Source organism: Acanthochromis polyacanthus, chromosome 10, assembly GCF_021347895.1.
Source record: "Acanthochromis polyacanthus isolate Apoly-LR-REF ecotype Palm Island chromosome 10, KAUST_Apoly_ChrSc, whole genome shotgun sequence".
Lineage (NCBI taxonomy): Eukaryota > Metazoa > Chordata > Actinopteri > Pomacentridae > Acanthochromis > Acanthochromis polyacanthus.
In genome coordinates, this window is record NC_067122.1 from 21,494,005 (window position 1) to 21,519,998 (window position 25,994).

A 25,994-nucleotide genomic window follows, 5' to 3' on the forward strand; every position below is an offset into this window, starting at 1 on the left:
CTACGGCATCTGACTCCAGAACCACATCTGGGGCTGATTCACAGTGAGCTGGCCCAGAGGTGAACCCAGCAGGCTCAGAGGAGTGAGATGCTGGTCTGTGGGCATCCTGTAGCAGTAAACATCACTCATGCCCACTACCTGGGGGGGGGGTTACAGTCTTACAGCTAGAAACACAGATGCAGGTCACACACTCGTCAAATCACGTTGCTTATGTTATGCAATAGCAAACTTCTACGCGTCATAAATCACAAAGACATGACCTCTTGCATTATCTCTGTGTCCTTAAAGAGCCCCTCAAGTCGATGAGATAGAAGCGGCTACATCGCGTGAAAGTGACGTTGCCTGATAATTTAATATACTTAATTAAATGCCTCTGTAGGATCTTACACCTCATATGTGCAAAATGACTCATTACAAATATATTATCCTATCTGATCTGAGTTTTATGAGCTCTACCTCTTTGCTGACACCCTTTTATCTTGAGGTTCTTTCTTGCTGATTTGAAACTGTCAACATCAAATATTTTTGTTAATTTGGAAAAGCTTACATGCACTGTTTTTCTGCAGCATTGTAAGAGAACAACCAGGTACACTGTGTTGCTGTTTCGGTTGGAGGGGCATGATGTGGAGTCATATAGCCTTGGTTTTATTTCATTTTGTTGTTGCTCTTTGCTTTGTTTATTAGAAGAACTGAGAAACACCCGTAGATATAGTGACTTTAAAACGTTACCTGTTTTCTATTACCCAGTTTCCAGCTGCTGACCATCAGCTTGTTGCTCTCTGTGCTGTTTGCCAGGCTTTTTCCTGCCATCCCCCACTGAGAAAGACTGTTGGGTCCTCCTGTTCTGGCCTCCGGGCCCTAACACGAAGCAGATGTGGAAGAGGAGAATCCCCTACAACAATGTCTGAACAGTCAGCTGGAGGTAGTCAGCTCACTCGAGCCACATCCGGTTGATGCACTCAGACCATGAACCTTCCTTCAAAACCTCACGCACCCTGCTCGCTGCTGACGTCTGACACTTAATGAGGGTGTACAAAAAAGATTTGACGTGCGTGCAGCCCTGCCTCTCTCTCGCTCTCTCTGTGTGTGTACGTGTGTGTTTTTAAAAGTGAAACTGCAAGTTTGTCAAATTATTTATTTGTTGGATGTGCTGCTATCAGTGTTGAATTTAACAAGCATGACTAGTGGCATGACGGACCAAAGTCCATAATATTTTATACTCAAATCAGATAGCCCAGGCTGCACTGTTTCCTTGTGGAACATTCTAGCATCATTCAGATATATTTTAGGTATCATTGTTCATATTATTGACAGAACCTTTGAATTACATTTACAGTTCACCGATCCATCCAACCCTCCAACAGGTTTGCCTGGGCGTAGCCTCCTGAATATCACTTCCATGACCTACAAAACATGGTTTTCTGTTACAGTGCGCATCTAACAATGAAAGGAAATTATAACACACTGCTGAAACTACACAACAACAGTGCAAAAAGTAAATGTGAAGATGAATTAAAATGTCCCTGAAGTACCTTAAAAAGCTGTGACATGACCTTGCCCATCATTTTATATCACCATAGTCATTAAAAAAAACCTTTGATCCTTGGGGTAGATCTCGTTGGATAACACCATCATAGTGAACACATAATTATACCTATTAATCCTTTAAGCCAGTGGAGGAATGCGGTTCTTTGGCTCTTGTCGCTGCTTCTCACTCACGCAACATCTACACCACACCTGGACACATGTCAGCCTACAAGAAAGATCATCACAAAGATGGACCTCAGGAGAATACTTTTGTTGTTGTGTTGAATAAAGAAGTTTTTAACTTTGTGTTGTATTTGCTATGTGTGGCGCAGGGAAAATTCAATTAATTCAAGATTATAGCTTTCTGGGCAATCAAAACAAACTTTTGCAAAACGTCCTGTCCTTCCTCATTGTGGTCACATATGGGCTGATGTGGTTTGGATAAAACGAGGTCAGGCGTGTGACTTGGCCAGACAATCAAACATTCCTTAAGCATCGACATGGACTAGAAGCGGACATGATCTTGTCAGAGGAAACACATGATCACCCGCTTCATACTTCTCAGATTTTTTTTTTTGCCTCTGTTATTTTAGCAGGTTTTACGCACTTTATTTAACACATTCTCTCATTGCATGACACCTCCTTCACACTGATTGCCTCGTGGTGCCCATGCAGCTGAGGTAAGTGGCGTCTATACCTGCCCTTCACGCGTATATTTCAAGTTTTATTCACTACAACAACAGCTGAAATGCATTGAAATAAATCAATAAACCATATTTTTTACAAGAATTTAATGAACTTGCAAACATGTATATAAATCTAAATAAAACAGACAAAGTTTAGTTTCAGTCACTCATTATGTCATCTTGGCATTCAATAAAAGCCCTGGAAGGACCTTTGCACTGGAAAAACCGGAAACAGTAGGAGCTATCAAAGTGATAAGGTTGAAAAATGACAGTAAGTCATAATTCCAGTGCTGGAAGGCCAGTTATAAAATGACAATACTTTGCTCTGTCAGTATAAAGCAGTAACCAAATAAAGAAAAATAATCTCAGCTGAGCGTTTACATAAATCTGACCTCTAGCCCACGAACCATATCACTTGAGTATTATTTATGTAAGTCATATAAGTAAATCTGCTTGATAAGACTTTGTCCATTTTCATTTTGAAATACAGTATATAGTGATACAATGCAAAATGCAAGCTGCGACAACATACACAGAGACAGAAGTGGCTGGGATAGTGTACAGGAACATCTGTATGGAGCCCTGAGAACCTGGGGGGCTTCAAAATTCAGACTGGCAAACAGGTGCCGGCTACCCAACCTAACATAGAGGTGGTGGACAAGGAGCAGAACAGTGCTGTCGTGGAAGATTAGGCAATCAAAGGTGACAGTGCCTCGAGAAGATCAAGAAGCACCAGGGACTGAAGGAACAACTGGAACAGATGTGGAAAAAGAAGGCTAAGGTGGTCCCAGTGGTAAAAGGAGCATTAGAGGATGCAACCCCAAAAATCTAGGACAGTGCCTCCAGAAGATTCAAAGACTGTGATCTCTGGAAAGAAAAGTGCAGCTGAGATACTGCCTGAATTGACATAGTTAAAATATTATTTAGTAAATATTTGCAGTTTTATCTGCCATTCTTTATCACTTCAAGTTTTGCTTGGCATCGGAACACAATCGGTAGTAGTACAAATACGGAAAGGGATTTTTGTTTCCTTGTTAAAACCAAGAGAATAATTGGTAGCCACTCCTCTAGCACGACTGAAAAAAAAACCCTCACTGCGCCTGTGGGTTCCTGAGAAAACATCCTTGCTGAAAGTTAAGTTGCTAAATTCAGAAGAAGCTTTAAAATCCCATGGAGTTCCTGAACAACAGGACCTACAAGGCTTAAATTCCTTCACTGTCACACTGTCTATCAATCACCATTTTCTCTCTTTTCTCGATAGTTTCTGCCTCACAAAACTGGTGTCCTCAGTGTAGGACGTGTAAGCAGATGAGGAGAGGACTGCTAGACAGGGAATATGTGGTGGGAGCTTTGTTGGTTGGGGAAAACAGACTGAATACTCTAACATTACAGAAACGCTGAACCTGCAGCTCCAGGACTTGATGCAGGAAGTTGTTTCACATAATCCGTCGATAACAGATTTGATGGGTGCTGAAGACATGGGGAAATAATCTGTAAAGCCCTATCTACCAAATCAATGCTTCCTCATTGCTTAGTCCATTTTTTTCCCCTTGAGATGAAAAGTTACCTGACTGCCCTTAATGCGTGTCAATCAAAACATAGTTCTTCTTTGTTCCTCATTCATTTCGTACTAATTGTACATCCTTGAGTGAATACAGCACAAGAACATGGAACATAGCAACAACCACATCATTACAAACAGGTTCTGGGAAACAAATGTATAAAACTCCTACATTAATAGATGTATTTAAAAACATATTTCACATGTGTCTGTCCTTAACAAACACATAATCAGGTTCATTATTGTAAATTTCAGGTACTAATAAATGCATCCAATACACCAGGCTTTTAACAAGGTCGTTAGAAAAATAGAAATGCTTCGTTAAGTTTAACACTTTAGTAAGATCTTTAAGTATATCGTCAGCAGTGAAATTTACAGTCACACTTTCTTGAACAAAACTTTACAGACACTTGTAAAGACCATGTATATCATGGCAGTCTGGAGTTTCCAGGGACTCCTTTAACTCCTGATTATCTATGATGAAGTCAATGAAACATGTCGTTGTCTTTGTCACACAAAAAACAATTGTGCATTTTGGTCCCTTCATAGATTCACTGCAGGTTCTTTGGAAATATGACAGAATCTATACGTATACAGCAATGCTAATATTTGTTTAAACGTCCCTTATCCGTTTTCACCTCAGCTGGGGGCTTTTGGTAGTCCCTCACAAGCTTCAGGTTCTATCTTTGATCCCTTCTCTTGAGAGAATAGATGCAGTTGGACTAAATTTATAGGATTTCTGATGCAGACTTGTTTCCTTATCACAGCCCAATTCTAAATGAGGTTTAAGTCAGGACATTGGGGAGGCCAGTCTAAAACCTTAATTCTAATTTTAGCCATTTGTTTGGAACTTTTGATGAGTGTTTAGTTTTGAGTCATTGTCTTGTTAGAATGCCCAGCTGTGTCCAAGACCCAACTTTCTGCCTGATGATTTAGATTTTATTTTAGGTTTTCCTGAAGAATGTGGAGATAATCCTCTTTCTTCATTATTGCATTTACTTTGTGTAAAAATAATACCACCACCATGTTTGTGGCCAAATATCTTTTGCTTTATCCGACCACAGAACTTTCCTCTAGAAAGCCTTTTCTTTGTTCGTGTAATCAGCACACTTCAGTCAAGCCTTAAGGTGCCGCTGAGTTTACTTCATGAATGAGAGCCTCTCAGCCCATGGCAACCTGAAAAACACTGAACTGTGGACACTGACAGCTGTGTTCCAGCAGCTTCTAAGAACCGATATGTATGATTGTTTTTGTGACAAAGGCGCAAGTGTTTCAGTGATTCCATAATAGAAATTTAAGAGTTACAGTAGTCAGCTGAAACTCAAGACTACCATGATAGACACAATGATGTATTCGTCCTTCACAGGTTCTGTTTCATTGCAAACTTGATTCAAATTTGATGAAAGGGGTTCATGCTGTTACAAAGAAGTCTGGGCTTGACCTTTGTCAAATAAACAATCAGAAGGAAGAGACTGTAAAGTATTGAAAACATTGATTGTAATAATATTGCAGCCATTATATTTTCTTTGTGGTACTTTGAAAGCACTCTTATGTTAACAGGTGGATTGATAAATAACTAAGCTAATACGTGTCTATCCGTGACAGATGAGCACCTGCGAGACAGCAGGATGCGTCGTGTTCACAGGACAGGAGGAGGTGGTGCTTTACCAGGAAACACGTTTAAATGCACTGTGGGAGTGTGCCCGAGTGTGCAGTCCTGGATTCAACAGTGGAGAGACACAAGCATCCCTTCAACAGAGAAACTACAAGTCGTTTTTGTTTCCACAGAACCGCTTCCAACAAACGAAGACAAAGCTTGAACCATGTGTGGTAAGTTTTCCTTTTAAATATTTCTTTTTTTTTCTAAAGTTGATGGAAAGAATTGCGCACGAAAACTGGCTCCATGGGCATTGTCCGGTAAGTACTCAGCGATAAAGCGCGACATTTGCAAAATCGTAGTATCATATAGTTGTATGCAGCTATGAGCTTCATGTAGTTTTGTACTGGCGATGATGGACTTGGAAAGGTGAATTACATTTCTCTGTTTTTTGATCTTTGTGGATTCCCGAAGAGCTTTACGCACAACTGCTACGTGTCAGTGTTTTCCCTTAGGGGTGTAAACGACTGGACAGAGGAGTCAAACCAGTTAGCGTTCAAATAAAATTCCAGAGCAAGCCAGGATCATAATTTGTGCTCATGAAGTGACTTTCATCCACGCGTCTTCACGAGTGGAATTGAGCCATGCGTGCATCTGGCAGGTTTTGACAGCATCGCGTTTTGTCGCACTGCTGACGTTTACATCCGAGAGTAAATCTTTAACAGTCCTCGACCTCACCTCGGTTCTGCAAGGAAGAGGCCGAGATTGTGGGAGTCTTAGGTCTTACCGCACCCTGTCTACCTGGCTGCTCCAACACTGCGCGCAATGTGCGTCCGTCAATGGCCAGCTGTGTGCCTGTGGGAGCAGAGCTGCCCGGAACATTCCTACACACACACACACACGCACACGCACACACACTCACAGTTGTGTTTCCACCACTTCAGAGGACATTATGCTAGTTTATATTCCCTGATCTTCATCCTGAAATTGAATGATTCATGTTATGGAGATGCTTTTTGTCCCAGTCATGACTGTGTAAACACATTCATATCCTCACAACATGAGTAATAAAAGTGTGTGGAGAGGATCTGTCTGTGTGTGTCTGTGTGTCTGTGTGTCTGTGTCTGTGTATGTGTGTGTGTAATGTTTTAATTTAATATAAGGATACATCAGCTTGACTAACTCATGCAATTGAATATAATGTGAGGCTTGTTCCGCCTGTTCCCAAATTAAATGAGGACAGTAGGGGATAAAATTAATACAGCTGGAAGCCAGGAATTGACTTCAACAGCCAGCCATGTTCTTCTTTAATGACCTATTAATGAAACAAATTGTACATTAATGCGACCTGATCGCTGTGCTATTTGCTGTCCCAGTATCCTTCATAAATATGATAATACCGAGCTGAAGAAACTAAAAAGATAGTATTGTGCTCTTTGCAGCTGTTTAAACTCTGCCTACAGCCTTGTCTCTCACTCTGTCCCTCGAGGATTAAAGTGGTATTTCTATTTCTCCTTCTCCAAAAGGGATCTTTGCTTACCTGAATTACCAAGTGCCTCGCACCAGAAAGGAGATATTTGAGAGGCTGGTGAAGGGACTGCAGAGACTGGAGTACAGAGGGTACGATTCAGCAGGTGAGATACTCGACTTCACAGAGTTGCAACACACACACACACACACACACACACACACACACACACACACACACACACACACACACACACACACACACACACACACACACACACACACACACACACACATATACACACTGCACAAAAGCTTATAGTGCTCTCTGACAGCACCTGTGTGTCATGCCTTTAAAAACATGAAATCTCGGCAACGTTCAAAACTCAAGGAAAAAAAGTGAAGGAAAAAAATCAGGATTTGGAGCTAAACCATTTCAGTTCAGGTTTGAATGCTGTTTAAACTTGGCTCAGAAAGTCAGTGAATAGTGCTGTCTCGGGTTGGGTCAGTACTATAGGATCATAAACACACCCTTTGAACTACTTCTTAGTACCCACCCCATCTAAGATGTTTTAGTTAAATACCCAGTCATAACTGCTTTGAAAAGAATGAAGACAAACTGGTGTGACAAGTGACACGTCGCCTGATGTGGAAGAGATCCAAGTAATTCTAACACGCCTTTAATCATAAAACCACACAGAACACAATACTGTTAAGTGACATGCAACTTGTAGAAAATATTGTTACTGTACTTCAATGGATAATCAAAATGTATTTCAACATGGCATATTTCCAAAGAGAGAATTTTCAGGCCAGTAACAGTTTTCCTCTTTGACATAACAGACCAGTGAGCGTGGAAACACCATCAGTTTCCACAAGTTCACTTTATTTCCAGATGATCCTGTCGTCTTTCTGCCTCCATCCTCTGAGTCTCGTCTTTTATTCGATTTAGCTCCTCTTCTGTGTGCTCCGGTTGCCTTTTCTAGTCGTGTTTCCAGAGAGAAAGCCGTCACCCACAGAGCCACAACAGCCACATTGTTAAGAAATCAGTCAGATTAAAATAAGATAATTTATCCTTTAAGAAGAAACTAACTTCTAACTGAGCATCTGTCACCATCTGGATATTTAGTACGCTTTGCTAAAACACACCCATACAGTTAATGTTTGTTCATCCTATTTGAGCAGGATGAAGCCACAGAAGTTCCTTTAATGACTGTGAAGCAAAGAGTCCTATACACACATGCAAATCAAACATAATATTTCAGATATTAATATACTGGATCCTGTAGCATTGTGATCACCCTTAATGACCTACCATACTGCCCTTTTCATATTTAACTTCCGTATTATCTTTGTCAAATGAACAATACCATGACGGCTCATCACAAATATATAGAAAATATATGGCAACTGTGTGTTATGTAAGACAAAACTAAACATTTTATTCCTCTCCCCCCTGTCTGTTTGCAGGTATTGCTGTGGATGGCCCAAACAAGACAGCCTCTGACATCGACGGCAACAGCATCTGTTTGATCAAGAAGATGGGAAAGGTCAAAGCTCTGGACGAGGAGCTGTACAGTGAGTTCATGCACATTTGTGTTTGCATTTCAGGAATTTTATTAAAGACAGAAAAACAATGCTAGTTTGTTGTAGCAACTGTTGCTTCTAGTGACTGTATTTCATTTTATTTACGGTACTCATTTAGTTGGTTTGTAATTGTGTCAAAAACGCATGATGCTGTCTTCTTGTTTTTATCCAAAACTGCAGAAACTTTAAACACACCACACTCTCTTCACTGGATGTCTCATGCTGCATTTGTCATTCTCTGAAAACTCCCTGTTTGTGAAAGGACTGCTCTTGTGTTTTCCTTGTTCAGAGAAAGACACACTGGACCTCGATGAAAAGCTGAACACACACTTCGGGATCGCTCACACTCGCTGGGCGACACACGGGGAGCCGAGCGCTCTAAACAGCCACCCTCATCGCTCTGACAAGGACAACGGTAATATGTGCTCACTGTCATACAAAATCACACTGTGCACTCCTCCTCAACCAGCTACAAATCTATGCAAAGCGTCTTGGTGCAGTTCATTGAGTCAGTTCACTGTCATCCTGTAATTACAGCCTGCATACTTTGCATGAGCATGAAAATAAAGAGGTCAAGATGCTGCTGTTTACTCCTTCACACACCTTGTATTCTAATTAATTAAAAGTAGGGCACGGTGTGGCACGTTTCTAGGTGTGTCAGTTGTGTACCTGAGTGTGTAGCCTCAAAACAGTCCAAAGTGTGAGAGTCTATAATACCGTTTGTTTGTATTAGATAGAGAAATAGATAGGTGCACTTATAGTTATGATTGTGATGTTTCGCTGTGTTTGTCTACAGCCGTTTTGGATGTTCTCCATCACCATATCATTGTGGTAATATTGTGTCGTCATACTTAATAATCCCCTTTATTGCCAAAAGTAACATTCTTCAAATAGCACCAACCTGTTCAACTTACCACAACAAACATGGAACACGCCATTGTTAGGATCTAAAGGTGTGGCAGGTGCGGTAGCTCTATTTTTAGTTTGTCCAGTTCTTGTACAACAAAAGAAACGCTATGATAGTGGAAAAAAAAAATAAAAACCTTTAGCCCCTTTTCTCTAATCTTTTCATTCTCACTGCCTTTTTCTCAGAATTTGTCGTCATTCACAACGGCATCATCACCAACTACAAAGAGCTGAAGAAGTACCTGGTAAGTCATTGCCTCATTAGGATTTCTTCTTGTACCAACAGGACTTTAGCTCCAGTGCTATGTTCAGGGTCATTCTTGGTCAGATTGCCATTACACCTACAGACTTTCCTTATTCACATTGGAAATCTTTTGTGCTACTGTCATAATAAGTCATAATGTCCCTTAAACGAGTCATAGTGATGGATGTCATGCTCTTTATAGCCGAGTGTGCAGGGCTGACCAAGTGACAACACCGGCCACAGGTTACACAAATGTGATATTCAAGCTATGACTTTTGATATGCGTATTTACTTGATTGTAGGATTTTTATTTGTTTAGCACCTTTCTTACACAAAGTTTAAAAGTGCTACACGAAGCAAACATTAAAACTCAGACAGACAAAAACCTCAAATATACAAAAGAAGAAAATAAATAACCACAGTCTTATTAATCAAGAGGAGGATTTGTGATAAGAGAAAGTTTTCAGTGATGCCATCTTACATCAATCTGTCCACTGCATGGGTAAGCAAAATCTGCAAAAAAAAAAACTGCATAATATTAATGTGTGAATTTGTAAGAATGCAAAAACATCTTAACCAAACTATCATATGACAGATTTGCTCTGGATACTGAAAAGTAAACCCTGATATGAATGGGATTATTCATGTTTTTTGTTTTGTTTTGAAGTCGTTCCAGCTGTCAGCACCAGAACTATTCAGGACAATATGAAGAAGCCATTTGTTGCCACGTTATGCCTCAGCAAAGTTATTCACTGAAATATACAAATATGTTTCATATCACTGCAGTGTTGTGCTTCTGCAAGAACCATGAGTGAGATAAATGAAGAAATGATGCTGAACAGTAGTAGTAAATGTGTTTTTGTTAAAGAAAGGAAAACACTGAACATTTTTTCTTTTAAATCTTTTATTTATTTTTTTGGGCACAGCTTTTAGTGTGGAATCATTTCACTGGCCACCAACTTCATGGTGTTTAATAAAAAAAATCATGTTAAGCAAGAGGAAATTGCTAAAGCTGTTAACTGCTCAGTCAAGGACTTTTTATTCAACTAGCTAGAAAATTGTGAAATTGGAGAAGTTATATATTTTAGCATTCTTTAATGGTTGATATTAATTCTTCGGAGCATTTTGAGCTACAGTTTGCTTGTTTTGACTGTCTTTAATAAAACCATTTTACAAAAGTTTGATGCCAGTTAACAGTTAACTTGAAAGACTTGATGAGAACTGAACCAGAATGAAAGAGTCAGCTTGAATTTGTGCTGCAGTCAGATCTTGGAGTGTTTATATTAATATAATCTGCATTTTGTACCTTCCTCAGATCAACAAAGGATATGAGTTTGAGTCAGAGACGGACACGGAGGTGATCGCAAAACTGATCAAATATGTTTATGACAACAGAGAGAATGACAGCATCACCTTCTCCGCGCTGGTCGAGACAGTCATTCAACAGCTGGTGAGTAACACACTTCTATAGCAGCACAGGTAGTCCTCCCCTTCTAGCAGTACTAAACATTAGTATTTCACTAAGTTTTAACACTGCTGGATTTTATTTTAGCTTTAATGCTTCAGCTTAAGAGATGTAAGTTTTTATAATGGGTAACTATGAAGGGTAACTTCATGTCATAAAGTTTGGCCTTGAGTGTTCACGCACACACATATGATCATTTACTCATTTTACACCTTGTGAAACTACTTAATTTTCCTGTCCCTTAAAACACAGTACACCATGACAAAAACATTCTCCATGGCAACCGCCCCAACAGCATCACTAGTGACATCATCAGTCACAGAAATGTTTTTTTTCATGCGAGGCAGCGCGAGTTTCTCTTTTCCATTGTGTGAGTAATGCTTCAGAGCGTCACACTCTCTCCTCAGAGAAACGGAGGACGCAAGAGCAGCCATTTTTTTTGGACTCAAAGTAATGAGAACCAGATAGTTCAGATACACACTTACAGCCTCACAACCATGACACTGACGCCCCCCCATCCCCCACCACCACAATCACACTCCCAGCCAGCTCGGCCTCCAGTAACCACCACAGGCAGCCCTGCAGTCAGTGCTTTCGAAACACAGCTGATGTTATACAATAGAGGTCTTACTTCTCCTCACACCCCCCTCCACGGTACCCCACTGCTTCCCACCACAACTTTCAAACCCCACAGGATCAGGAGAAACATTTGTTTGTGTTCAGAAAATGTTTATTTTAAAGGCTACACACTTTCCTGGAATACGTGACAGCCTTTACATTAACACTGCCACACTTAAGATTTTAATTGTTTCTCTTCACTCTCTCATCGAGCTCATGTGAACCTTCTGTTTGCTTTTGCTTCTTTCTGTGTTAGGAGGGAGCCTTTGCTCTGGTGTTTAAAAGTCGTCATTACCCCGGAGAGGCTGTGTCCACCAGGTCGGTATTCTCACTCTGACACACATGCAGTCACACTACTCCGTTACATCACTTCTCATATTGTCCACTATCTGTTCAGTAAGCCAGACTCATGGAGGTTGAGTCATCCTAGTTATTACCACTATAAAGCAATACCAAGTATGATTTTAGAAGACTCCTTTGGTTTATGCACGGTGGCTTATCTTAGCTTAAAAAATGTGACACTACTCTGGGACGTGCTTTGTTTACAATATTAGGCAACTGTGCAGTTTTTTAATGGTCTGCGTGGACATGAGTAAACTCTCGTCTGGCTGCATGTGTCAGTGCTATCTACATCTTAAGACCAGAGGTTGAATCTAGGTTCTCCCTCTCCCTCCTGGGCCTCTGGCCCCTGGGCCGCTCGCCATACACCACCCTCTCTGTGACTCATTAACGCAGAGACTAGAGAGTTTCCTGGTTCAGCTCCGGGAAATGCGCCTCGGCTGCGTAAGACTCCTGGTTAATTACTTCTCATCTTTTTATTTCACGTTATACCTTTTCTGGTTCAGTGAGCTGTCAAGGATCAGGGAAAAGGGGGGGGTTCGAACACAGGAGTGAGCTATTAAGAGAGAGAGGAATGAGGTGTGCAGAAGGGCGGCAGAGAGCAAAGAGAGATAAGAGGTTGGATGCCATCAGTTTGCCTGGCAGTGCCACTGTTGTCAAGGCTGCTTCTTGGCTCATCTGCTGCTAATATCAGTTGTCTACAGTATTCTCACAGTTCCTGAAGAAAACACTATGGAAGCTGATATCAGTGTAATGCATTACATTCGCTAAAGACAGTGCAGTTTTGTGGTTTATATGTTGAACAGTCAGCTTTGTCTGCCAACACGGAGGGATTGGGGAATGTTTGTAATTATCTGGTGATGCTGGCCACCACCCACCCTTTGTCATCACGGATCAACCTCCCAGCAGTACTTTTACTCTCTTCATCTCAGCTTCTCTCTCTCTCTCTCTGACCCTTTCTATTGTTCTTCCACCTTCTCTTACTTAGTTTTACTTCTATCTGTCATCCATTTACTTCCCTTCTTCCAGTCTCTCCCTCCCTCAACGTAAATATTGCATTGGATAGCGACCACTATTTGCAAGCCTCCCTCTTCAAGCCCCACACCCCTTAAAACAACCAGCAGTCTTGCCTCAACACAGCCCCAGAGAAATGCTAAGCAGAGAGAAAAGAGGGATCCAGACAAGAGAATAAAGAGGAGTAAAGCTTTTGGAGTGCAGTTTCTCAAGAGTCTGTGTCATAATAACTAACTCACCATAGCAAGCTTTCCTCTTGGAATCCTGCTTGCACTGTGGTCGCTAGATAGGTGTGTTCAGGTTTGTTCTGTTTTAAAGTTAGTCTCATCACCCCCCCATCCCTCACCCTCACCCCCACCCCCACCCCTCACCTGTGACATGTAGTTTCACCTTCTCTGCCTCCACAGCCAATAGGAGAAGCCCACATGGAGTCAGTAGCCAATAGGAAAGCGGTGACTCCAGGAACTGTGAGCTTGTCCTGGAGCAATGTAGACAAATGGAGAATCAGCTGGATGTCTGATGTTGCAGATCAGAAGAGATTTAGAATAAGTGGAGGGATGTCGGCACAGGAAAGCATTTAACCTCAGGATTGTGTACAAAATTATGCAAAGCTAATGCTGCAAATACTGAATTTGTGGTCGCCACGCCAGAAGAACAAAATAGATGGAGGCAAAGAGAGGAGCGGTCATAAGGTGTGCCCACTGAATTTGGATTTATTCGGAGTGAAAGAGGAGGATAAGAGGCCAAGTTAGCTCAGCATTCATACTTTTACAGAGCACAATGTGAGGGAATGATTTTGACATTGTTGTGGGTCTAGAAATCCTAATCCTTCTCCCACCTAACCCACACTTTCTGTCCCTCTCCCTCATTCTGTCTGTTCCCCTTTGCCTGTTTCATTCTTGTCTCGGCAGGAGAGGAAGTCCGTTGCTCATTGGTGTGCGAAGCGAGCATGAGCTGTCGACTGAGCACATCCCCGTCCAGTACAACAGTGGTGAGCTCTGTTCCTCTCTCTGTCTGCCATTATCCGCTTACACGGCACAATAAATCTCTGTTAAATGCATGCTAACACACTGTAGGTACGCACCATTGCAGCAGCATACAAAGCTTGAAGTTCTGCGCCTGAGAGAGCATCTAGATTGTCAAATACCACAAATTCAGTAAAATAATAAATGATCAGAAAAAAAATTGCTCCTTCTGATGATCACCTGAGAGTCTCTGAGCTGCAAAGAGACTTTCCAGCAGTTGTAGTTTTATTTGTCAAGTGAGCTGACAAAGGAAGTTCTGAAGCTGCCGGCTTTGTATTATCATCGTAAGGAAAAACTATAAAATGAAATATGCAGTTGTTGAATCTTGACTGATCCCCTCTACTATCTACTGCTCCGGTTTATGAAGGTTTTAAACAACTGTATTTAATTTGAGTTGGAAAAGTTTTTTTTTTTTTGGAGAAGGTCTTAGGAAATGTGCTCTAGGGAATCTCAGATCTTAACATTGTGCAATAAAACCAACATCACATTCGTGTTCAACTTCCTCAACTTACATTATGTGTGGCACTCAGGCCCGAGCCTACTGACATTTTAAATCTTGAAAATGGGCCATAAATATTCGTTTTAATTTACTCAGACAGTTCTACACTGTAATTCAGAGCAACAGGAGTAAATAGTAAATATTTACCTGGCCGTATTTATAGCCACTGACACGACTAGTGAGTATTTGCAGCAGCGGGCCGGTGTATGTGGGACTGAGTCAAAATAAACTACAGTGTCTATCATGACCCAGTGCAATAGTGCGGCTCAGTGATGTGTATTCAGAGCCTTTTTCTGGCAACAATGGAGCTTTATTGCACATCGAAGTATGATAAATCAGGCTTTGGTCACATCGATAATATCTGTAATCAGTTGGTTTTCATGGCGTTTGTTTTAAATAAGAAAAGTAAAATATCTGATTTATTCTGTACAGGTTTAATAAATAGGTGTGCTACAAGTGCAAAATAGTTCATAATTCAGAATTATGCACTGAAAATAAAACTTTTTGTTGAGCAGGTTGAGGCTTCACTCATAAACCAAATGTATGGCAGAGAATCTTCTCTTCACTCTCATTGGATTACAGCAAAATATGGCTTTAATTTCTGTTTTTGTCAGATGTAGCCTACAGAAACAATTCCACGATGACTGCCAAAGCGACTCTATTGGCTAAACGCAGATGTAATACAAGATGTTTTAGGACTCTGCTATTTATTGTGTAATAATTCTTTGAAAAAAACATTCTTAGAAAACCTTTTTTCCAGAAGGGAAGCCAGGGTCGTCTGTGTGTATTTGGAAATTTAAATACTTCCTAAAAGGAATGTCCAAAATCCTAGAAATCCCAGGAACAGAAAAGCAGCAATGCTTTAGAGGAAGCTTCTTTTTAACTGTCCAAATATTGAATGGTAAAGTGAAAACAATCTAAGGTCATTGCTGTTATTAACAACCTGATTGCAGATCAGCCTTATCTTTCTACTTGGCTGTTAAAGGCTCAATTAAAAATAATCCAAAGTCCAAGGCAGAGTTCGGCTGTTGGTGAGCAGGGGTGGTGTGTTAATAGCTTAAAATAGTTTACGTTCCCTTTGGCCCTCATTTATTAAACATTATCTCTACTTGCTAATATCTCTGTTGGGTGTATCCTGCGTCTCAGGCACAGCTGAAGGGTACAGATGCAGCAGAAATGAAACAGAAAATAACTAGGTACAGAGATGACAGTGAGGGAGAGAGAGACTGTGACAGAGGACAGAGTTGCAGCCTGTGAAAGTGAGCGGGAGAAAGAGAGTGCAAATACTGTGCAACCTTATTTTTGGTAAACAAACAATTATTCAAACACTCGGCGAAGTGTAGCTTTCCCTGGTTCAAAACTTTCCGAGCCAAGCCTTTATGAACTCCTTACTGATGAGCAGAATGTGGACTTGCAAATGTGTTTCATGATTAAATCAGAAAATCAATATAAAATGTTAGTTATTAGTGTGAATTCCAAAATGATAGGCTATGTTATTTGTGCTTCGTGAAATTTTGGATGGAACAGTATGAGTAGAATGTAACATTGCAAGTTTGTAGGATGAGAACGGTTTTACTCCTCTGGTACTCTGCCTTCTATAAACACTATGGTGAAAATGCCGCATGCGACTACCTGCAGGCATCCAAACGAAGATCGTGGTTGGATTTATAAATCCTCCCACACAGACTCTGCATTGTTTGCATTCATTTGCACATTTGTCTTTGGCTTTAATATAGATCATCTGTGACAGACAGCAGGTGCCATAGAATTTTGTTGCCTCAGCAAGAAACTCTGACATTTTTCTATTCTTCTGTGCGCAATTTGCAGTTTTAACCTAATACTTTATTGTACAGTGTGTGCGCGATTTGAAATTTTCTAGCTTTGACACTAAAATGCTACTAAGTAACTAATAAACTTGGCAGGAATGAATAAATTAAAAACAGTAAAATGCACAACAATTCGTTACATACTAGTGATTATCATGGGTTAGTATACAACTACCTCAGTTTCCCTTCTTGTTTTTTTTTTTTTTTGTTACAATATAAGACCATAAACATTCTATTTTGGACCACTGTTTCATCTAAGAAGACTTGTCATTTTACTGCAAAACAAAAATTTCACTTCTTGACATACGTGTTTCCTCAGAAGTGACCTGAATGCATTTGCAAGCTGAGAGGGAGAGCTCAAGTGATGAGCACAGCTTGATTGTTTTAGTCACTAGAAATGTGAGAGCAGCCGCTGACCCTTGGCTTTTGACTTTTGACCCTGTAGGTCACTTCAAGGAGGGAGTCCAGGAGAAGAACAGTCACAACCGGCCCAACTGCTCGGATGCAATCAAGTCTGTGGGGAATGGAAAGGCTGTGGAGTACTACTTTGCATCTGACGCAAGGTGAGGAAGCAGTTATCTGTTTGTCTTGTGGTGAATCCAGTTTGCAACCATATAATTTAATTCTTACACAGTTGTGAGGAAAAGTTTATATACACGCGTAAATGCCATGTACATCGTGACAGTCTGGAATTTCCAATGACTCAAATGACAATCATGCTTAAAACATGACAGAATCTGTTGGGTTAAAAATATACATCTACCAACGCCAACCCAGATAGCAAACTATGGGTGAATCAATGTTGAATCTATGTTGAGACCTAACGTTGAAATTATACAGAAAGCGCAAGGTTGATAAAATGTTGAGTCAACGTTTGCTTTTCAACCATAAATCACACTTTACCCAGATAGCAAAAGATGTTAAATCAGTGTTGAATTAGGGTTAAGAAGGTTGAATTGTGGTTACGGTTGAAGACTGATGGTTGGATCAACGTTGATTCAACAACATTTTGTTAACATTGAAGTTTGTGTTTAAAAGATACCATTGAATCTATGTTGTATTTTGGTTTAATTAAAGTGTTTGACAGGTCAATGTTTAATTAATGTTGAATCTATGTTTGCAAACATGTAATCTATGTAAGCAAACGTTGACTCAACATTTTATCAACCTTGCGCTTTCTGTATAATTTCGACGTTAGGTCTCAACATAGATTCAACATTGATTCACCCATAGTTTGCTATCTGGGAATATCTGGTTAAATGTCCCTTGTCCATTTTCACCTCAAATGAGCCCTTTTGGCAGCCATTTTCAAGCTTGTGGCAAGTTTCTGGTTGTATCTTTGACTGCTATTCTTGACAGAGTTGGTGCAGTTCAAATAAATTTGTCAGCTTCCTGACACAAACTTGTTTCTAAAACACAGTCCTCAGGTTCTTAATGGAGTTGAAGTCGAGGCTTTGGGGAGGTCCGTCTAAAACTTTAATTTAAACTGGTTTAGCATTTACTTTGCCACTTTTGATGTGTGTTTGGGGTCATTGTCTTGTTGAAACATACAGCTGTGTCCAAGAGCCAGCCTTTGGCTGATGATTTTAGGGTTTTCTGAAGAATGTAGAGGTAATCCTCCTTCATCATCATCATCCATTTACGTAGTCTAAAGCACCATTTCCACTGGCAGCAAAACAGCCCCAGAGCATAATACTACTAGCACCATGCTTGACGGTAGGTTTGGTGTTCTTGAGGTTAAACGCACCAAATTCTCTCCCCCAACATATCTAGTCATTTTGGCTTATCTAGCATAATTTTCTTTAATAATAATTTTACATGTAATCAGCAGCTAACTTTAGTTGATCCTTAAGGTGCTGTTTCTAGAGACAGCCCATGTCGATATAACACATGCTTGACTGAAGACACTGACATCTGTGTTCCAGTAGCTTGTAATTCATTGCAGACTGGGTTTTTAGTTGACCCTTGACCATCCTGACCAATTGTCTTTCAGCAGCTGGAGATGACTTGCATTTTCTTCATAATTATGACACAGGTGTGCCATGCGTTTTATATTTACAGTTGTTTGGAAGCATTTCTGAAATGGCTCCAAGTGATTTTTCTGACTTGTTCAAGACGATGATTTGCTTTTTCAATGCTCAGAGTTTCATTATGAATGTATCAAATGGATACACCTATTTAATATGAGAAGTCAGCAGCTGTAGTTAATTATAATCACGCATGAGAAGTTAAGAGGTCTTGCCACTAAGAAAATTTAATTATCACAGCTTTGTACATCATCAAATCAAATTATTTAAGTTGCTGTATATATATTTTTGACCCAGCAAATTTTGTTTTAATTACAAATAAACAACAATACACATATGATTGTTTTTTGTGAGAAAGATGCATGTGCTCACAACTGCATGTCAGTTTGTATTACTGACCTCTTCTTTCTCCTAATTATCATCAAAAATACAGAGACAGATTATGTTTCATTTATAAATATCAGACTTGTTGACAATATCGTTTTATTCATCCCATCTGCACAATTGTCTCTATGTCTTTCCTGTGTTTCTGTCTGCTCACAGTGCCGTCATTGAGTACACTAACAAAGTGTTGTACCTGGAGGATGATGACGTTGCAGTAGTGACCAAAGGGGAGCTCTCCATCCACAGAGTGAACCGGCAGGCCGGCGAAGATCCAGTGAGAGCAATTCAGACCCTTCAGATGGAGTTACAGCAGATCATGAAAGGTCAGATAATGGCCATAAACCTGATTTTGGTAGATGTTTATTGTGACAACATGTCATTGCTTTCGTTTTAGTTCCATCTAGGCAAGCTGTTTTGCTTCCATGTAAGTGATTTTAGTAGAGCTGAGGTCACAAAGAGTAATCATTACACTGTCTGCAACAAAAGTACAGTGCATTTCAACAAACCAAGTTATTGCTTGAACTAGACTTATACTTGCTCGCCCTCTGCTGGCTGAATAAGGAAAAAGATAATACCGGTGGTAAATTTTCAGCCACTTTAAGTTTCTGCCCAACGTCCATACGTCTCTGTTTTCTGTCTGCTGTCATGCCACCATGTTCAGTGAGTCACCATGTTTCATGAAGAGTAATTATTGGGTCTCATTGTCTCATATACATATATGCACTTCCCTTTGCAGGAAATTTTGATGCCTTCATGCAGAAGGAGATCTTCGAGCAGCCAGAGTCCGTGGTCAACACCATGAGAGGCCGAATTTGTTTTGAATCCAACAAAGGTGACCAGTGATCATAAAACTTATCCTTTCTGCAAAGTTTAGGAACACGCACATCAACTGAGCAGGACCCTGATCTATTCATTAGCAATAGCGACTCATTCAGGAAGTGCAGACAGGCTCTCCCATTTGCTCATTATCTCATAAAACTTGTAAATGTAAAGAACAGAGTGTACTCAGATACTAAGACATGCGTGTACTCATCACTGCAAATGTTATCCAGCTCATAACAGAATTAGTACTGTACTGTACAGTATTAAAGGAATTTATGGTACGATCTTAAGAATTTGTTCGCAGGGGCTTGGTTTACTTCCTTAAAAAATACACTATGTATTTCCCCGAAGAGCCTCAAGCTCAAGCCTCAAGTTTCTATACATCTTTTGCGCCTGTCATAATTTACATCGTCAGCTCAATGGGAAGTTCTGCTAGCCTCGTCACGCTATATGGCAGACAATTAAATTTGTTGCCGTGGGTTGTCTAGCGTGGCTAGGCTAAAGTTCTGCACCTCTATAGAAACAGTACAAACATATCTGGAAGTACAGAGAACTCACAGTGTCTTTTGTGCAGTATGAGACAGTTATGATGCCATAAATCATAAAGAAAAAATTAATGTTTTATTTCTTTGATTATTTAGTTTACAAAAATGGATAACAAGTACTCATGGGTATTACTAATAATGGAAAAAATATGACTGTATATATTGTAGATATACTCCTATTTCTGTTTTGAAGTTGTTTCAAATTCCGTGTTCTTTTCACAGAATCTGGTTGCAGAAAGCAGAATATTTATTCAAGAATTTGAAATAAAATTAAGTGATTTTGATGAATATTGGTGCATTACAAAGTTGTAGTCCAATAGTCGTTAGAATGTTGAAAATATGACAATTCTTTTCTTTTTAAGACAACATGCCTTTCAAGTCTGCAAGTGTTTTGTGGGGTTCAGAGGGTCAATGGTCGACAACACATGCAAAATAATTTGCTCTCCTTATGCAAATCAGTTTTTAAAAAGTGTGCGGTGTACCGTAAAGACCCAAAGATTCCATGAATCAACAGTGTACTCATTGAACAAATATATCTATTTTGCCTTCTGTTTCCTCAGTGGTTCTTGGAGGGCTGAAGGACCACCTCAAAGAAATTAAACGTTGCAGGCGGCTAATCATGATTGGTTGTGGCACTAGTTTCCATGCTGCAGTGGCTGTAAGTAGAGCCGGAATTGTTTATTTTTGCTCGTGTCGTATTGATGATATTTCAGATGAAAGATGGTGATTATTAGCATGATGATGATGATGTTTGTGTTTACTTCCTGTTCAGACCCGACAGATCCTTGAGGAGCTGACAGAGCTGCCTGTCATGGTGGAGCTGGCAAGCGACTTCCTGGACCGCAACACACCTGTTTTCAGAGACGATGTTAGCTTCTTTATCAGCCAGTCAGGTGACAATAACTTTCAAAATAACACACATTGTTACAAAGTGTTTGCACACATGTTTTTTTGTCCCTAAGACAATGACTATGAAACTATATTTAACATAAAACTTGCCTAACATTGATCCTGTCCATGAGAAACCAGCTGACAGTCTAATGGTCGTGTAATTCTACATTTTGAGCATGTTTTCATTCCTACTGCAGGAGAGACAGCGGACACTTTGATGGCACTGCGCTACTGCAAAAAACATGGCGCTCTAACAGTTGGTATAACCAACACTGTGGGCAGCACCATTTGCAGAGAAACTGACTGTGGAGTTCACGTCAACGCTGGGCCAGAGATAGGAGTGGCTAGCACCAAGGTATGTTTTATATTCTTCATTTGTAGCTTTAAAAAATCTTTTCAGAATCTCTTTTTTAGAATCCACCAATAGCAATATGCAAAATAGACTTGGTTTTACATTTACTGTGAGCCGACAACTCTCCTTAGTGTTAATTTTCCTTCTCAAGGCTATAATATATGTATGTCAGCTATTAAGCCTGTTTCTGCTACACCGTTGAGCACAGTTTGGGGTTTTACTAGTGTCTCTTGTGTGTGTGTGTGATCCAGGCTTACACCAGTCAGTTTGTGGCTCTCATCATGTTTGCCCTGATGATGAGTGAGGACAGACTCTCCCTGCAGGAGAGAAGAATGGAGATCATCAATGGCCTCAAAGTGCTACCTGGTCAGTACCACAACAAACACCAACCGCTGAAGCACACTAGTGATATACTGTAAGATGTTTGCCTGAACATCGCTCATTCTCCTTCTACTTTTCTAGAACTGATAAAGCAGGTGCTGTCTCTGGACTTGAAGATTAAGGACATTGCCAACGAACTGTATCAGCAAAGGTCCCTTCTGGTTATGGGCCGAGGCTTCAACTATGCCACCTGCTTAGAGGGGGCGCTGGTGAGTTGAAAATGCCACAGTAGTCTGTCAAAAAACTGCAATTAACCACTCCGAGTTTATCCTAAAATATGGGTTAAGAGTAAAAACATTAGATCAAGTAATAGGTCTATTGTTGGCTGTGTTGTATGCCATCTTTATTATTCACTGAAGTGGTTTTATTGTCTTTATTCTAATGCAGAAAATTAAGGAGATCACATACATGCACTCGGAGGGCATCCTGGCTGGGGAGCTAAAGCACGGTCCTCTGGCACTTATAGACACGGAGATGCCAGTCATCATGCTGATCATGAGGGATGCCTGCTACGTTAAGTGCCAGAACGCTCTGCAGCAAGTCACTGCCAGATCGGTAAGTCCTGGAAAAAGACACATTTTTTACTGAATTAGAATTACAATCACTGATGCACACTCCCAAAGAAATCCACTTCCACACAGATATTACATTCTGAGCGTCTTACACGTAACAGCAATGAATTTTGCTGACGGACTAATGTTAATGTTCTTGCCGTTCTCGATGTCTCTCTCCATCAGGGTCGGCCCATCATCATTTGTTGCGAGGGCGACTCTGAGATGCCTAAGAATGCCTACCAGACCATCGAGCTGCCACATACTGTGGACTGTCTGCAGGGCATCCTCAGTGTCATCCCCCTGCAGCTGCTGTCGTTCCACTTGGCCGTCCTGCGAGGATATGACGTAAGTGGTCATCACAACGTTTGACTCTGTCTGTGCAAATTCTAAATGTCTAAATGTCTCTACAACATGAAAGAAATAGTAAGGGAAAGTAAATAAATAAATAAGGGAATTTGCACGTGATGGTAATTATGTTTTCACGAGGACAAAATATGTAGCTTCAGATAGTGTGGCTTGTAACTGTCATATGTAAATACTATTTTAGCAATACACAGCATGAACACTTGCTATGATGATTGGAAGAAATTTTACTGTCACTGTTTATAGAGCAACAAAAATTTTTCAAGCAGTGCTGTAGCCAAGAAAAAGCAATGTGCCAAAGTGCAAACAACATAAAGCCAACACACATAAAAGCCACTCAGTGTAGATGTAACCATACACACCTGGACTGGACAAAACATAGGTGGGTCTGCTACATAGCAATTAAAACATAAAGAAAAAGATGCATATAGATGGAAATTAATGTAAAATATACAAAAGTAATGTTTTAATTAGTACAAAGTTAATGCAGATTTCATGGCGGCATTATGACCTATGAGAGTATATGACAAATGACAACAGATGGGCCTCCATGTGTCACCCTAGTCGGTGCAAACTGAATGCTGGGATAGAAGAGCTGTGGAGGAAAAGCTCCTTTTCAGTCGAGTTCTGTTGCTATGGATAAACCTGCAGCATTTCTCATATAGCAGCAGTTCAAACAAGTCGTGTACGGGGTGAGGTGGGCCTCTAACGATGCTCGATGCTTTATTTATAGCAATGATTGTTAATATTAGTTAGATCAGGATGTCGTGTGCCCAGTGTGTGTTGTGCCAACTTTGCCACAGGAGCCTTCATTTGGCAGCAGCGCAGCTAGCTTACCAAACAGTTCATCAGTATGTTCAATATGCTCTCTACAGTGCTGCAGTACAAATGATTCAGGGGTTGTTGTGGTGGAGTTGCCACTTAAAATTACTTGAGGAATACGAAATGCTGTTTGGCCTTCTTCGCAATCTGAAGTAACTCTCCAACATGTAGACCCCGAAGAATCTGATTTAAGTCCTCTTTTCCACCTCTGCAGTGTTGATGTAAAAGGTTGTATGTTCTGCCCTGTTTGATGCCCAGATGTTTGCTATCATTTAAACTAATGCCATGTCCATATCAACGTCAGGCATCTATTGCTGCGGTAATTTTCTCTACATTGACTTCACCCAGAGTTGAGGAAAAGCTGATTAAGAATGTGGCATTTTAAAGTACATGCAGTGAATTAAACATTCTATGCCTCTGTCATTTCCTACTCAAATGATTGCAGTGGCTCCTATTTGCATGTGGTTTTCATATTTTTGCACATGACTTTTAATGTCATGCTGGGTTTGAAATTCAGATGTTTGCTTCTGTGTGATGTACTGCACCTCTGGGCAGTTCAGCATAAAATCTATCAAACAGCTTGCTAGAACTAAACAGCAAATATGAGTATCAAAGCTTAATTTCAACATTTTGATAGGATTTGATTTACATGCACCACACGACAGTGTGAGTCCGTTGCCTGCAGTTGTTTAAATATTAACACGCTCTGGAGTGGTTGTGGAGACGAGCTTATCCCGTGTGTGTCTGCATTTGTATGTACTTTGCTTCACTTTCTCATACTGCTACTGGATTTTGTTTTGGGTGACATTTTTAAGGTTTCATTTTACATATTTTGAATCTTTTTTCATTTGCCTTGAAAAACTTTCATGAGTTTGGATAAGCACCATGCCTTTCTATAGTTTCCACAATTACTTCACATGTAGCATCATTCCACAGTTGATTTTTCTTATCATAAGGGTAGGAGCCCTTTGTGAAATGGTTTAGATACGCATTGTCTTTACACACCATTATGAAAGTTATTGATCCTGCCTCCGTAGGACCATTTCTCTACCCAGCTCTATTTCTTGGCTGTCACAGTGTTGTTTCAGTATAAATAAGGAAGTGCATGTTGCCTACCTCGCATAGTGAGTGCACCTTATGTGTAACAACAATCATGGCCAAATCCATGTTATTGGTGTACCAACCACCCTAATGTGATGCGATGAGAAATGTGGGAAATGTTGTACAGTACAGCCACAGCCATTGATTGTATGTAGCTTGTTTTAACAAAGTGCTGTTTTTTTGCAGGTTGACTTTCCCAGAAACTTGGCCAAGTCTGTGACGGTGGAATAATTACAGTTCACAAAGCCCAGGAGAACAGAGACGAGCCTTGAGGAGATTTACAGTGCAATTGTGCAATCAAACATTCAGTGTCTTTGTGTGTGTGACTATGTGTGTGTGTTTGTGTGTGGCTGAGCGTGTGAGTGACACTGAAAGTGACACATGAAAGAGGGAGGTTTAGGGTACAACGAACTGTTAAAAAAGAGAAATGTGAAATCCGACGAAAACACTGCTGAGGAATGGCTGGTGCCATTGAGGCCTTGCGGAACAATCTATGAAAACAAAAATACACAGCCAAAGTAAGCTGCTGTGCCTTTTTCGAATTATGAGTTGAGCCAAAAAAAAAAAAACATCCAAAAAAACAAAACAAAACTGCAACAGGCTTAGCAGAAAAGCATTGAAATGGTATGTTGAAGTGTTTACAGTTGTGCAATAAGGGGACCAAATGTGCATTATGAATGTACACATCAGTAGGTGATTTCTCTTCCTATTTTATGAATTTTTATGTCCATTGGGGCTTCTACCTCTCTGTTGCATTATGGAGAATGTAGGAACTACAGTTGTTTGCAGAGAATTCTGGAAGTTATAAAGAAATCTTATTTTAAATGTTCCATTGGAAAGTCAATGCAATCACTGTGCCTGGTGGGCTAGCAACCCATAACTTTCTTTTTTATTGTTATTTCATTTTAATTTAAAGTATGTTTTCTCTCTATTCTGTTTAACAGAATAGCAATTTCCAAAGTCAGTTTGTGGTAACACATGGACCTTTTTCAACAAACTTTCTACACTTATTCTTGTAATAGGGTGGAGCATTATAATTATTTAAAGAGCACTCATGCAGCAAAAAAAGCAAATAATGCATCATGACTTTTAATAATACTTTTGTCAGTTATTTGTATGGGTTTATGATAATGATAATATTCTGTATTTATCTGATTATTTTTATTTTATAGGGGTTGAAGATATAGTTTGATTTATAGCTTTTACTGTGATTGTATTTTATACTGTATATTTTATAGACATAAATAGGCACTAACAATCAATAAATATATGAAGTTTTCTGTTCAAAGTGTGCAGTTGTCTTTTGTGTTTACCGTCTTCTTTGCTGACGTTTGTTACAGAGAGTAGTAATTTTAATGCTCTCGACTAAATACATATTGGGAGATTTGAAT

The 25,994-nt window shown here is 40.1% G+C and overlaps 1 protein-coding gene across 1 annotated transcript; it reads left to right on the forward strand.

The window, feature by feature from the left end:
* The first annotated feature begins 5,477 nt into the window (after positions 1–5,477).
* Positions 5,478–25,872, forward strand: gfpt2 (glutamine-fructose-6-phosphate transaminase 2). The gene is made up of 19 exons (XM_022189517.2): positions 5,478–5,604; positions 6,898–7,005; positions 8,309–8,416; positions 8,715–8,840; positions 9,518–9,576; positions 10,891–11,025; positions 11,915–11,976; positions 13,923–14,002; positions 16,807–16,924; positions 18,932–19,095; positions 19,509–19,604; positions 20,700–20,797; positions 20,912–21,032; positions 21,228–21,385; positions 21,634–21,748; positions 21,845–21,972; positions 22,151–22,318; positions 22,501–22,662; positions 24,790–25,872. Exons 1-19 carry the CDS (start codon positions 5,598–5,600, stop codon positions 24,832–24,834), a joined length of 2,058 nt encoding a protein of 685 aa, XP_022045209.1. The 5' UTR covers positions 5,478–5,597; the 3' UTR covers positions 24,835–25,872.
* The last annotated feature ends 122 nt before the right edge of the window (positions 25,873–25,994 follow it).